Source organism: Oncorhynchus tshawytscha, linkage group LG13 (genome assembly GCF_018296145.1).
Source record: "Oncorhynchus tshawytscha isolate Ot180627B linkage group LG13, Otsh_v2.0, whole genome shotgun sequence".
NCBI classification, from domain to species: domain Eukaryota; kingdom Metazoa; phylum Chordata; class Actinopteri; order Salmoniformes; family Salmonidae; genus Oncorhynchus; species Oncorhynchus tshawytscha.
This window is the reverse complement of record NC_056441.1, coordinates 942,785-958,327: the sequence shown is the minus strand read 5'-3', so window position 1 is coordinate 958,327 and position 15,543 is coordinate 942,785. Positions and strand designations below refer to the sequence as shown.

The window sequence follows — 15,543 nt, the reverse complement described above, 5'->3', positions numbered from 1 at the left end:
CATTGTAAAATTGTGTAAACAGTATCATACTCACTCATTCATCTTATACAACAATTAGATGTAAACCTCATATCTGAGACTATTATATAAACAGCGTTATGGTAATGTGGCCACACCCTCTCCCATGAGCTTCCCCAAGTTGTAACAAACGGACCAGTTCGTAGCTGGATTCTTCACCGATCTTCTATACTTTCTCCGGAATATGAAATTTGTTAGTACCTCAAGTTCTGTGAGGTGGAAGAAATTCCCCTGTTCTCTATGAACATTTACTCTCTCTATATTGTGTGTCCATGAGGAGATCCTCAGGATCCTCAGACCTTACAGTAAAATGCTGAATACAACAGGTGTAGACCTCACAGGCTCTAACCAATAGTGCAAAAAAGGTGTCAGATAGTAAATGGTGTCAGACTGTCTGTTTAGAGACAAATAGCATTGAAGCTTACTTAGATTTTTTTGTAGTGTCTTTCCAATAGGTGATATATTTTTATTTTTGCTTTGTGATGATTTGGTTGAGCTAGATTTTCTGAGTGCTGTCCTAAGGCTCTATGGGGTTGTTTTGGGTTGGTGAACTGAGCCTCAGAACCAGCTGACTGAGGGGACTCGTCTCTTGTTTCATCTCTTGACATTGTAGAGCTGTGTGATGGAATGTTTTGGGGTCACTTGTTTTTAGATGGTTGTACAATTTGATGGCTCTTTTTTCTATTTGAATGAGGAGGGGGGTTTGGCCCCATTCTGCTCTACATGCCTTATTTGGAGTTTTTCTTTGGCACATGCATTTCAGTCTTGCAAAACTCTTTGAGCGAGATTGTAATTAGAATTTTGATTTTAATCTTCCTTTAAATGGCATAGAATGCTCTTGCGTTGCCTCTCAGCTTGTTTACAGCCATGTGAAAGCTGTGTTGCTGATATTTAGTCCTCGATATGTGTAGTTTTTGGTGTGTTCTAATAGAACTGTGTCCAAATATAATTTATATTTGTGACCGTGATTTCCGGACCTCTTTTGGAATGTCGTTTTTTTTTAGCTTAGCCGTCAGAACCTGTGCAGATGAACTAGATGCTGCTGTAACCCCTCCTTAGTGGGAGACAGCACCCACTATGTTGTAAAATACACTGTTGGTAAATACACTGTGTCTGTAAAATGTTTATAGTCTGTATAAGCTGGAAGTAGAAGCCTAAGTGTTGCTTAAGTTGTTGTCCATTAGTCTACTCCAATTAGGGGAGGGGTGGTAGGGTTAGGGGACAATAATGTATGGGGGATTGCAAATGATGCAGACAATTACATTGATGGAAGCTACAATCTATCTGCAGTATTAAAGCTGATCTACATATACAGGGCATTCAGGAAAAGTATTCAGACCCTTTTACAACATTACAGCCTTATTCTAAAACGAATGACATCATTTTTCCCCCTCATCAATCTACACACAATAGCCCATAATGACATCGCAATAGCCCATAATGACATCACAATACCCCATAATGTCACACCCTGACCTTAGTTATCTATGTTTTATGTATTATTTTGGTCAGGTCAGGGTGTGACGAGGGTGGGTATATGTTTCCCCCCCCTTTCTAGGGTTTTTGTATATCTATGGGGTTTTGGTATTATCTAGGTAAATGTAGGTCTATGGTGGCCTGAATTGGTTCCCAATCAGAGACAGCTGTTTATCATTGTCTCTGATTGGGGATCCTATTTAGGTTGCCATTTTCCATTTAGGTTTTGTGGGTTATTGTCTATGTGTAGTTGCCTGTCAGCACTCGTGTTATATTGCGTCACGTTGGTTTAGTTATTTTGTTAGTTTGTTTAGTGTTCTTTGTTTATTAAAAGAAGAATGTATTCTAATCACGCTGTGCCTTGGTCTCCTCATTATGACGAACGTGACACGTAATTTTGCACATTTGTAAAACAATACAAAACTGAAATACCTTATTTCCATAAGTATACAGACCCTTTGCTATGAGACTCGAAATTGAGCTCAGGTGCATCCTGTTTTCATTGACCATCCTTGAGATGTTCCTACAACTTGATTGGAGTCCACCTGTGGTAAATTTAATTGATAGGACATGAATTGGAAAGACACTCACCTGTCTATATAAGGTCCCACAGTTGACAGTGCATGTGAGAGCAAAAACCAAGCCAAACGGTCGAAGGAATTGTCTGTAGAGCTCCGAGACAGGCTTGTGTTGAGGCACAGATCTGGGGAAGGGTACCAAAACATGTCTCCAGCATTGAAGGTCCCCAAGAACACAGTGTCCTCCATCATTCTTCAATGGAAGAAGTTTGGAACCACCAAGACTTTTCCTAGAGCTGGTCGCAAGTTCAAACTGAGCAAATGGGAGAGAAGGGCCTTGATCAGGGAGGTGACCAAGAACCTGATGGTCACTCTGACAGAGCTCTAGAGTTCCTCTGTGGATATGGGAGAACTTTCCAGAAGGACAACCATCTCTGCCCGCACCTGCCCGCCCATCTAGCATCACTATGGACGGTTCTGACTTAGAATATGTGGACAACTACAAATACCTAGGTGTCTGGTTAGACTGTAAATTCTCCTTCCAAACTCATATTAAATATCTCCAATCCAAAATAAAATCGGCTTCCTATTTCGCAACAAATCCTCCATTACTCACATCGCCAAACATACCCTCGTAAAACTGACTATCCTACCGATCCTCGACTTCGGCGATGTCATTTACAAAATAGCCTCCAAAACTCTACTCAGCAAATTGGATGCTGTCCATCACAGTGCCATCCGTTTTGTCACCAAAGCCCCATATACCACCCACCACTGCGACCTATGCTCTAGTCTGCTGGCCCTCGCTACATATTCATTGCTAGACCCACTGGCTCCAGGTCATCTATAAGTCTATGCTAGACAAAGCTCCACCTCATCTCAGCTCACTGGTCACCATAGCAACACCCACCCGTAGCACGCTCTCCAGCAGGTATATCTCACTGGTCATCCCCAAAGCCAACACCTCCTATGGCCGCCATTCTTTCCAGTTCTCTGCTGCCAATGGCTGGAACGAATTGCACAAATCGTTGAAGCTGGAGACTTATATTTCCCTCACTAACTTTAAACATCAGCTATCTGAGCAGCTAATCGATCACTGCAGCTGTACATAGCCCATCTGTAAAAATAGCCCATCCAATCTACCTACCTCATCCCCATATTGTTTGTATTTACTTTCTGCTCTTTTGCACACCATCACTACTTACACACCATCATCTGCTCATCATCATCTGCTCATCTGTCACTCCAGTGTTAATCTGCTAAATTGTAATTACTTTTCTACTATGGCCTCTTTATTGCCTTACCTACTCACGCCATTTGCACACACTGTATATAGACTTTTTTCTATTGTGTTATTGACTGTATGTTTGTTTATTCCATGTGTAACTGTGTTGTTGTTTGTGTTGCACTGCTTTGCTTTATCTTGGCCAGGTCGCAGTTGTAAATGAGAACTTGTTCTCAACTGGCCTACCTGGTTAAATAAAGGTGAAATAAATATGAATAAATAAAACATCTCTTCAGCACTCCACCAATCAGGCCTTTATGGTAGCCACTCTTCAGTAAAAAGCACATGACAGCCCGCTTGGTCTTTACCAAAAAGCACCTAAAGGATTCTCAGACTGTGAGAAACAAGATTCTCTGGTCTAGATGAGACCAAGATTGAAATCTTTGGCCTGAATGCCAAGCATCACATCTGGAGGAAACCTGGCACAATCCCTATGGTGAAGTATGGTGGTGGCAGCATCATACTGTGGAGATTTTTTTTCAGCAGCAGGGACTGGGAGACTAGTCAGGATAAAAGATGAACGGAGCAAAGTACAGAGAGATCCTTAATGAAAACCTGCTCCAAAACGCTCAATACTTTAGACTGGGGCGAAGGTTCACCGTTCCAACAGGACAGCGATCCTAAGCACACAAGCAAGACAACGCATGAGTTGCTTCAGGACAAGTCTCAATGTCCTTGAGTGACCTGCCAGAGTCCTGACATGAACCCAACCAAACATCTCTGGAGAGACCTGAAAATAATTGCTGTGCAGCGACGTTCCCCATCCAACCTGACAGAGCTTGAGAGGATCTACAGAGAAGAATGGGAGGAACTCCCCCAAATACAGGTGTGCCAAGCTTGTAGCGTCACACCCAAGAAGACCCAACGCTGTAATCACTGCCAAAGGTGCTTCAACAAAGTCTCAGTAAAGGGTCTGAATACTTATGTAAATGTGATATTTAAGTTTTATATATATATAAAACTTAAATATCACATTTACATAAGTATTCATATATACAGTGCCTTGCGAAAGTATTCGGCCCCCTTGAACTTTGCGACCTTTTGCCACATTTCAGGCTTCAAACATAAAGATATAAACTGTATTTTTTGGTGAAAAATCAACAACAAGTGGGACACAATCATGAAGTGGAACGACATTTATTGGATATTTCTAACTTTTTTAACAAATCAAAAACTGAAAAATTGGGCGTGCAAAATTATTCAGCCCCTTTACTTTCAGTGCAGCAAACTCTCTCCAGAAGTTCAGTGAGGATCTCTGAATGATCCAATGTTGACCTAAATGACTAATGATGATAAATACAATCCACCTGTGTGTAATCAAGTCTCCGTATAAATGCACCTGCACTGTGATAGTCTCAGAGGTCCGTTAAAAGCGCAGAGAGCATCATGAAGAACAAGGAACACACCAGGCAGGTCCGAGATACTGTTGTGAAGAAGTTTAAAGCCGGATTTGGATACAACAAGATTTCCCAAGCTTTAAACATCCCAAGGAGCACTGTGCAAGCGATAATATTGAAATGGAGGGAGTATCAGACCACTGCAAATCTACAAAGACCTGGCCGTCCCTCTAAACTTTCAGCTCATACAAGGAGAAGACTGATCAGAGATGCAGCCAAGAGGCCCATGATCACTCTGGATGAACTGCAGAGATCTACAGCTGAGGTGGGAGACTCTGTCCATAGGACAACAATCAGTCGTATATTGCACAAATCTGGCCTTTATGGAAGAGTGGCAAGAAGAAAGCCATTTCTTAAAGATATCCATAAAAGTGTCGTTTAAAGTTTGCCACAAGCCACCTGGGAGACACACCAAACATGTGGAAGAAGGTGCTCTGGTCAGATGAAACCAAAATTGAACTTTTTGGCAACAATGCAAAACGTTATGTTTGGCGTAAAAGCAACACAGCTCATCACCCTGAACACGCCATCCCCACTGTCAAACATGGTGGTGGCAGCATCATGGTTTGGGCCTGCTTTTCTTCAGCAGGGACAGGGAAGATGGTTAAAATTGATGGGAAGATGGATGGAGCCAAATACAGGACCATTCTGGAAGAAAACCTGATGGAGTCTGCAAAAGACCTGAGACTGGGACGGAGATTTGTCTTCCAACAAGACAATGATCCAAAACATAAAGCAAAATCTACAATGGAATGGTTCAAAAATAAACATATCCAGGTGTTAGAATGGCCAAGTCAAAGTCCAGACCTGAATCCAATAGAGAATCTGTGGAAAGAACTGAAAACTGCTGTTCACAAATGCTCTCCATCCAACCTCACTGAGACCGAGCTGTTTTGCAAGGAGGAATGGGAAAATATTTCAGTGTCTCGATGTGCAAAACTGATAGAGACATACCCCAAGCGACTTACAGCTGTAATCGCAGCAAAAGGTGGCGCTACAAAGTATTAACTTAAGGGGGCTGAATAATTTTGCACGCCCAATTTTTCAGTTTTTGATTTGTTAAAAAAGTTTGAAATATCCAATAAATGTCGTTCCACTTCATGATTGTGTCCCACTTGTTGTTGATTCTTCACAAAAAATACAGTTTTATATCTTTATGTTTGAAGCCTGAAATGTGGCAAAAGGTCGCATAGTTCAAGGGGGCCGAATACTTTCGCAAGGCACTGTATATACTTTGCAAACATTTCTAGAAACCTGTTTTTGCTTTGTCATTATGGCATATTGTGAGTAGATTGATGAGGGGGGGAAACTATTTATTCCGTTTTTAATCCAACCACTAGGCTACCTGGGGCAGCATTGTTTTAGAGTGTTGGACTAGTAACCGAAAGGTTGCAAGATCGAATCCCCGAGCTGACAAGGTTGACAAAAGACTAAATAAATCTGTCGTTCTGCCCCTGAACAGGCAGTTGACCCACTGTTCCTAGGCCGCCATTGAAAATAAGAAATTGTTCTTAACTGACTTGTAAAGGTAAAATAAAAATAAAATACACTTTTTAGAATAAGGATGTAATGTAACAAAATGTGGAAAAAGTATATACAGTGCATTCTTAAAGTTCTCAGACCCCTGCAGAGAAATGTCATGAATCAGGATTGAGGCCTAAATTGCAACTTACCTCCGTCTTGGAAAATGGCTCGTTTTTATTATTGGGGAAAAGTATTGTGTTCGTGCGTCCGTCCATCCGTCTGTCCGTCCATCCGTGCATCCGTGCATTCGTCCATCCGTGCATTCGTCCATCTGTCCATCCGTGCATCTGTCCATCCGTCCATCCGTGCATCCGTCCATCCGTCCATCCGTGCATCCGCCCATCCGTGCATCCGTCCATCCGTCCATCCGTCCGTCCATCCGTGCATCCGTCCATCCGCCATCCGTCCATCCGTCCATCCGTGCATCCGCCATCCGTCCGTCCATCCGCCCATCCGTGCATCCGTCCATTCGTCCATCCGTCCATCCGTCCATCCGTCCATCCGTGCATCCGTCCATTGCGTCCATCCGTCCATCCGTCCATCCGTCCATCCGTCCATCCGTCCATCCGTCCATCCGTGCATCCGTGCATCCGTCCATCCGTCCATCCGTGCATTCGTGCTTGTGAATGGAATTTGCAGTGCCAATTTCCTATAAATAGTGGAACAGCAGAGTGTTTTCAATAATAAACGCCTAGGCAAGTGGTTTCTCTTATTGTGCTAATTCATTCTTGGAGCGAATGTGATGCCGAACACCTGTTCTCTGTCAATGGAAGAAGAGTCCTTCATTGGTACTATAGAACAGGGCTAGTTGGTAGCTAGCCAGTAGATCCCTGTAGGGGTAGAGCCTAGTTAATTGTATAATTGGGTAAAGCTCCTGTATGCCCTCACACTTTCAGATCCAATTCAACCTTACTGGGAGAGAGCCTCTGATAATTACAACTCCTGTTCTCCTGGTTCTAACACATGATCTAACTCAGTTAGAAACAGAGGAACAGATAGGCTAGTGTAACCGATGTGAAATGGCTAGCTAGTTAGCGGTGCGCGCTAGTAGCGTATCAATCGTGACGTCACTTGCTCTGAGGCCTTGATGTAGTTGTTTCCCTTGCTCTGCAAGGTCCGCAGCTTTTGTCGAACGATAGGAAAACGATGCTTCAAGGGTGACTGTTGTCAATTTGTGCAGAGGGTCCCTGGTTCAAGCCCAGGTTGGGGTGAGGAGAGGGACGGAAGCAACACTGTTAAACTGGCAACATGTATAGACTGAAGCCTCCACATATTCCATTGACTGACAGTGCTTACTGCACACCAGCTGAAAATAAAGATCTAGGGATTGACATTAAGATCTGAACGGCTCTTGCCCATCGGACAAGTCAGCACTATGTTTGGATTCCCCAAAGACTATTGTCACTTGCCCGAAAATGTGAAAATAGTTGTTTACACACAAAATTGCCATTACTTTGTCACTAAGTTAAAAAAAAAAAAACAGAAGAAGAAAAACAATGTTTTAATGAGTCCTGCTTCGTCGGATGCTCAACTTTGCAGAGCATGAGACGCTGCTATTCATTTCAATGGAACCTGGGCGTAAAAACAAGCCGGCTACGAGAGAAACTTGAGCTGATCCAGCTAAAAAAATAAATAAATAACATTTTGTTTCTATTTCACAAGATTTCGACGCACAGCTCATGCCAATAGGATGCCTTCAGAAAGTATTCATACCCCTGGACCTATTCCACATGTTGTTGTGTTACAGCCTGAATTCAACATGGATTAAATTTACACAATACCCCATAATGACAACCTGAAAACATATCTCACACCCCTGAGTCAATACTTGTTAAAAACACCTTTGGAAGCAATTACAGCTGTCTTTTCCTGGGTAAGTCTCTAAGATCTTTGCATACCTGGATTGTACAATATTTGCAAATTATTCTTTTAACTCTTCAAGCTCTGTCAAGTTGGTTGTTGATTATTGCTAGACAGCCATTTTCAAGTTTTGGCATAGATTTTCAAGCCGATTTCAGTCAAAACTGTAACTCAGCCACTAAGAAACATTCAAATATGTCTTGGTAAGCAACTCCAGTGTATATTTGGCCTTGTGTTTTAGGTTATTGTCCTGCTGAAAGGTGAATTTATCAGTGTCTGTTGGAAAGCAGACTGAACCAGGTTTTCCTCTAGGATGTTGCCTGTGCTTAGCTCTATTCTGTTTCTTTTATCCTAAAAAACATCCTCGTTTTTGCCACTTGAAAATATGAAGAGTGGTACTCTGTGATGCGTTGTGTTAGATTTGTCCCACATAAAACACTTTTTATTCAGGACAAAGTTAATTTCTTTGCTAAAATGTTTTCCGTTTTACTTTAGTGCAATCAGGATGCGTATTCTGTACAGGCTTCCTTCTTTTCACTCTGTCACATCCATTAGTTTTCTCTGTAACTGTTTTAAAGTCACCATTGGCCTCATGGTGAAATCCCTGAGCAGTTTCCTTCCTCTCCAGCAACTGAGTTAGGAAGGATGCCTGTCACTTTGTAGTGACTGGGTGTATTGACACTCCATCCAAAGTGTAATGAATAACTTCTATCAATGGGATAGTCAATATCTGCTTTTTGTCAGTCCACCCTCAACACTAAAAACCTTCCTGGTCTTTGTGGTTGAATCTGTGTTTGAAATTCACTGCTCGCCTGTGTGGAGTACAGAGGTAGTCATTAAAAAAAATCATGTTTAAACACTAATTGTTGCCCACAGAGTTCATGCAACTTATTATGTGACTTGTTAAGCACATTTTTACTCCTGAACTCATTTAGGCTCCTTGCCATAAGAAAGAGTTGAATACTTTCTGAAGGCACTGTATTGGCTACCAGACATCCCCTCAGCCCCCACAAGACGGGGGGCCCACGAGCCTGTCATCGCTTATCTCTGGGAAATCTTGTCATGCATCATTCAAGACTAAGTTTAAATTGTGTGCAGCAAAATGGACATAGGTCTCAGGAAAGACCCAGTTGGCAATACTCAGTATTAAAAAAACTGTCTGGCCAGCAACCTGGACCGTAGGCTGTGGTGAGAACATTTACACAGAGAAAAGGAGGGATTCAGGACACCAGGGAAGTCTCTCCAGTTGGATTTCATTTACACAGAGAAAAGGAGGGATTCAGGACACCAGGGAAGTCTCTCCAGTTGGATTTCATTTACACAGAGAAAAGGAGGGATTCAGGACACCAGGGAAGTCTCTCCAGTTGGATTTCATTTACACAGAGAAAAGGAGGGATTCAGGACACCAGGGAAGTCTCTCCAGTTAGATTTCATTTACACAGAGAAAAGGAGGGATTCAGGACACCAGGGGAGTCTCTCCAGTTGGATTTCATTTACACAGAGAAAAGGAGGGATTCAGGACACCAGGGAAGTCTCTCCAGTTAGATTTCATTTACACAGAGAAAAGGAGGGATTCAGGACACCAGGGAAGTCTCTCCAGTTGGATTTCATTTCATTTAAATGGAATATTGAAGCACATTAGTTAGACAAACCCCACTGAGTTCAACAATAAATAGTGGCTGAATTTAAGCCTACTGCTTTTTTCCTCTTAATAGGCTATTTGATGTGTAATTTGTACAAGTTTATAAATAGCAGCTAAATACTGTATATAGATATAGATAGTACACCACATTACAATCCCGAGTTAACTAGTGTTGATAGTATACCACATTACAATCCTGAGTTAACTAGTGTTTAGGGTGGACTGATAGTACTCTGCATAATGATCACTAGTTAACTAGTGTTGATAGTACTCTGTATAATGATCCCTAGTTAACTAGTGTTGATAGTACTCTGTATAATGATCCCTAGTTAACTAGTGTTGATAGTACTCTGTATAATGATCCCTAGTTAACTTGTGTTTAGGGTGGACTGATAGTACACCACATTATAATCCCTAGTTAACTAGTGTTGATAGTACACCACATAATGATCCCTAGTTAACTAGTGTTGAGGGTAGACTGATAGTACTCTGCATAATGATCCCTGGTTAACTAGTGTTGATAGTACACAACATAATGATCCCTAGTTAACTAGTGTTTAGGGTGGACTGATAGTACTCTGCATAATGATCCCTAGTTAACTAGTGTTGATAGTACACCACATTATAATCCCTAGTTAACTAGTGTTGATAGTACACCACATTATAATCCCTAGTTAACTAGTGTTGAGGGTGGACTGATAGTACTCTGCATAATGATCCCGAGTTAACTAGTGTTTAGGGTGGACTGATAGTACTCTGCATAATGATCCCTAGTTAACTCTGCATAAGGATCCCTAGTTAACTAGTGTTGAGGTTGGACTGACTATTATTTGACATTAATAGACAGGTTTTATTCAAATTTCTATCCAAGCTGGGAGAGAGTGTGAGGACATCTCATGTCATACAGGTTCGGGTAACCTGTACTCGGGTAAACTGTACTTGGGTACCCTGTACTCGGGTAGCCTGTAAGCTGTACAAGACAGTTGTATATATTTGTTTAAATTAATTGGTAGCTGATTAGTATGCTGTTGCATCAAACAAGTAATTACATTACTGCCAGCAGCAGCAACTCTGACCTTGGGGAAGGGGAAACTGTGCTAAGTCAGTGTATAGCCCCTATGTATAGCCCCAGTGTAAGTCAGTGTATAGCCCCTATGTATAGCCCCAGTGTAAGTCAGTGTATAGCCCCTATGTATAGCCCCAGTGTAAGTCAGTGTAGTGTATAGCCCCAGTGTAAGTCAGTGTATGTATAGCCCCAGTGTAAGTCAGCCCCTATGTATAGCCCCAGTGTAAGTCAGTGTATAGCCCCTATGTATAGCCCCAGTGTATAGCCCCTATGTATAGCCCCAGTGTAAGTCAGTGTATAGCCCCAGTGTATGTATAGCCCCAGTGTGTAAGTCAGTGTATAGCCCCTATGTATAGCCCCAGTGTAAGTCAGTGTATAGCCCCAGTGTATGTATAGCCCCAGTGTAAGTCAGTGTATAGCCCCTAGTATAGCCCCAGTGTAAGTCAGTGTATAGCCCCTATGTATAGCCCCAGTGTAAGTCAGTGTATAGCCCCTATGTATAGCCCCAGTGTAAGTCAGTGTATAGCCCCTATGTTAGGTACTGGAATTCACTTTGAAATCACCTGACTAATGGGGCAACCACAGAGAAAGCACAACTTGGCCATATGCCAAAATTCAAAAAATTGTTTTGTCTTTCAATTAACAATAGGGATGAAAGATTTGTTTCAGCTTAGGCATACTGAATCCTTTGCAGTTTTTGTATTATTTTTATTACCTGGGCAACCTCAGAGCAGGCTCAAATATCCGACTGCTCAGTTCACCTGCCCCAGGCAATAGGTCAACCCTTAAGGTCAATCCCTGAGATAGAGCGAAGGCTCCACAGTACAACACTGACTGACTGACTGACTGACTGGCTGACTGACTGACTGTTTAGCAGCTGAAAGTAAACCCAATTATATAGACAAACAGAACCTTCATATAACACTGACTGGCTGACTGGCTGACTGACTGTTTAGCAGCTGAAAGTAAACCCAATTATATAGACAAACAGAACCTTCATATAACACTGACTGGCTGGCTGACTGGCTGGCTGACTGGCTGACTGACTAAGTGCTCAGTGCACCAGCTGAAAATAAATACTAATTCCTGCTATTTGCTACACATAACATGCTCTCTCCCCCAACTACAGAAATCCTGAATAACCACCACAACACTTTGTGAATGAATCCATCCATCCTCTCAACAGGCTAGTACTCTGGTATGAGGCTGACTGTAAAGCAGGTAGAAACAGGCTAGTACTCTGGTATGAGGCTGACTGTAAAGCAGGTGGAAACAGGCTAGTACTCTGATATGAGGCTGACTGTATGTAAAGCAGGTGGAAACAGGCTAGTACTCTGGTATGAGGCTGACTGTAAACAGGTGGAAACAGGCTAGTACTCTGATATGAGGCTGACTGTAAAAGCAGGTGGAAACAGGCTAGTACTCTGGTATGAGGCAGACTGTAAAGCAGGTAGAAACAGGCTAGTACTCTGGTATGAGGCTGACTAAAGCAGGTGGAAACAGGCTAGTACTCTGGTATGAGGCTGACTAAAGCAGGTGGAAACAGGCTAGTACTCTGGTATGAGGCTGACTGTAAACAGGTGGAAACAGGTTAGTACTCTGGTATGAGGCTGACTGTAAAGCAGGTGGAAACAGGCTAGTACTCTGATATGAGGCTGACTGTAAAAGCAGGTGGAAACAGGCTAGTACTCTGGTATGAGGCTGACTAAAGCAGGTGGAAACAGGCTAGTACTCTGGTATGAGGCTGACTAAAGCAGGTGGAAACAGGCTAGTACTCTGGTATGAGGCTGACTGACTAAAGCAGGTGGAAACAGGCTAGTACTCTGGTATGAGGCTGACTGTATGTAAAGCAGGTAGAAACAGGCTAGTACTCTGATATGAGGCTGACTGTATGTAAAGCAGGTGGAAACAGGCTAGTACTCTGGCATGAGGCTGACTGTATGTAAAGCAGGTAGAAACAGGCTAGTACTCTGGTATGAGGCTGACTGTATGTAAAGCAGGTGGAAACAGGCTAATACTGACTGGTAAACAGGCTGACTGTATGAGGCAGACTGTAAAGCAGGTGGAAACAGGCTAGTACTCTGGTATGAGGCGGACTAAAGCAGGTGGAAACAGGCTAGTACTCTGGTATGAGGCGGACTAAAGCAGGTGGAAACAGGAAGTAAATGATGAAAAGACTATGGTTGTGTTCCAAACGTTACCCTGTCCCCTTCATAGTACACTACTTTGGAGGCCTGGGCAGAAGCAGTGCACTTCTTTGGAGCCCTGGGAAGAAGTAGTGCACTATAGGGAATAGGGGTCCACTTGGAAAGCATCCATTTTGGCCTAGAGAGAGTGTCTGAAGAAACACACACCTGTAGACAGACAGGAATAAAAGCCAGTTCGATTGCAAAGATGTAATGATAATTTACTTGACTCAGATGATTGGTACGGTACAATAAGCGAGATGATTGATCAACCTATGCTCTGCAACATGTTTTCATCAGAATGAGATAACCTTACGCATATAGGTATGTTTGTATGATAGTTTCCTGTTAGAGACATGAAAACATGCAAAGTATATTATCATGTCAACCATTATGATTCATAAAGAAATCATATTCTGCACCTTTGAGACAATTTTATCCATCAATCAAAAAACAGAATGTGCCATTTGATTCTATTCATCAAAAAACAGAATGTGCCATTTGATTCTATTCATCAAAAACAGAATGTGCCATTTGATTCTATTCATCAAAAAACAGAATGTGCCATTTGATTCTATTCATCAAAAAACAGAATGTGCCATTTGATTCTATTCATCAAAAACAGAATGTGCCATTTGATTCTATTCATCAAAAACAGAATGTGCCATTTGATTCTATTCATCAAAAAACAGAATGTGCCATTTGATTCTATTCATCAAAAAACAGAATGTGCCATTTGATTCTATTCATCAAAAACAGAATGTGCCATTTGATTCAATTCATCAACATGTATTATAAAATGTGTGTTTGGTCCTCCACTTAGTGGTCTGTGATTAGATAGGAAAGGGACATCATCATCTTAAATCCATCAGATCACTGAGCAATCTGTGCAGTTATTGGATCACTGAGTGGATTCCTTTTGATCTCTTCCACACTGTTCAAATGATTGGCCAGCTCCTGGACCACTGATGTCCTTCCCACCTGGTCGTGTCTCCTCTTCTCCATGACCAAGTCCTCTAAACACTGAAACTCCAGCAAGTGAGACTGTTTATCTGACATCAGGATCTTTAACCTGTATGGCTGTTTTCCTATCCGGATCTCCCCGCCCATTTTGAACTCCCGTTTGCCAAACCTGCACCAAGCGGCAAAGCACTCTGAATTTCTCCAGCTCAACTCTCTGTCTTTAGCTCCTACCTGTTCCATAGCGTTCTGAACCACCATCTCGGCGCTGAGGGCTTTGAATTTATACAGCTCGTTGACTATCCTACATCTCCTTCCCTGGCTGGCGTCTGTCAGGAAGCTGTTCTTTATCTCTGCTCTGTGCAGGTGCACCACCTGGAAGTCACCGACATACACCGCCCAGTGGGGGTACTGTCCCGTGGTTACAAACTCCACCAGGTCACCTGCCTTGCATTTGGGTAGTAGATTCTCGGGGGAGTATATTTCCATGCCCGCGGTCTTGACGCTCTTCTCATAAATACATTCCTCCCGGTGGTAAACAGCGCAATCCACCTCGTTGCGCTTGTCGTAGTGTTTCTGTTCTGTACCAGTGTGGTGCTCTTTATCTGCTCCGTCTACGTTACTGTTTTCACCCTCCTGTTCCTCGTCATCTGTTGAGAAAATATATGACACTCCGATCCGAGGACCCTCCTCAGTGTCCAGCCCGTTGGGGTCCACTGTGGGAACTTCTGCGTAACTTAGATGTGACAGTTTCATTTTATCCACCTGGTTGCCCATGCCCCCTCCCTCAGTAGCTGATAGTGAGGATGTTGACGTTCCTGAAGGACGCTGCCGGGCTGTCCACCTCTTAAAAGTCGAGGATCAGCGCCATCTGTTGCCGCCTCTGTAACACACAACCTGGGTAAACTAATGACAACCTCCCAATGGACTCCGATCCATCTGTAGCCGCAGGTCACCCCCCCAAAAAACTAAGTAGTACTCCCAAGCAGCGGACGGCTGTGAGGAAGCCTATTCAAATCAACAAGTGCCTTGATGTGGATTGATGTTGCCTAGTCTATTCTACGTGCGTAAAGTTAGAACATTTAACTATCATGCACAATACGATTAGATCGATCAATAGGCTACAGGCTCTTCGTGCCCGATGACTAAATGTATGTTATGTCCGTGCTCGCTGACAAAGTAGGCTGCATGAATAGTTTCCATCAACACCACAGAGACGATAGCGAAGCCTGCGGAGTAACTGTGGATTCGATGGCAGGCAGATCTCGACTTGGCACAGCTACAGCAACAAACAATCTCATTTAAAGCTGTAGTGCGCATTTTCTTTTCATGATCTTTTCCCAACTCCCATAAAGCATGGGCTAAAAAGTTAGTGATGGCATGAAATATACAACCCATTCTGCTCATAGGCCCACATTACATTCTACTCCTTGGGAATGAATAAGATTTAATCAATGTGTAAGACTTGACATAACTAATTCAGCAACATTTATTTACTCTATAACATTGTACATAGCACACTGATATTACAAAGATATTACTAACAAAGTTGAGCCTGTTTGTGGAAGAGGGATTGGTTTTGTTATAGCTTACACAAATGATATTGTCACC

The 15,543-nt window shown here is 42.6% G+C and overlaps 1 protein-coding gene across 1 annotated transcript; it reads right to left on the bottom strand.

Annotated features, from left to right (window-relative positions):
- Positions 1 to 13,135: 13,135 nt before the first annotated feature.
- Positions 13,136 to 15,210, bottom strand: LOC112229239 (protein LRATD2). Its single transcript, XM_024395079.2, has one exon. It carries the CDS (start codon positions 14,707 to 14,709, stop codon positions 13,846 to 13,848), a length of 864 nt encoding a protein of 287 aa, XP_024250847.1. The 5' UTR covers positions 14,710 to 15,210; the 3' UTR covers positions 13,136 to 13,845.
- Positions 15,211 to 15,543: the final 333 nt, after the last annotated feature.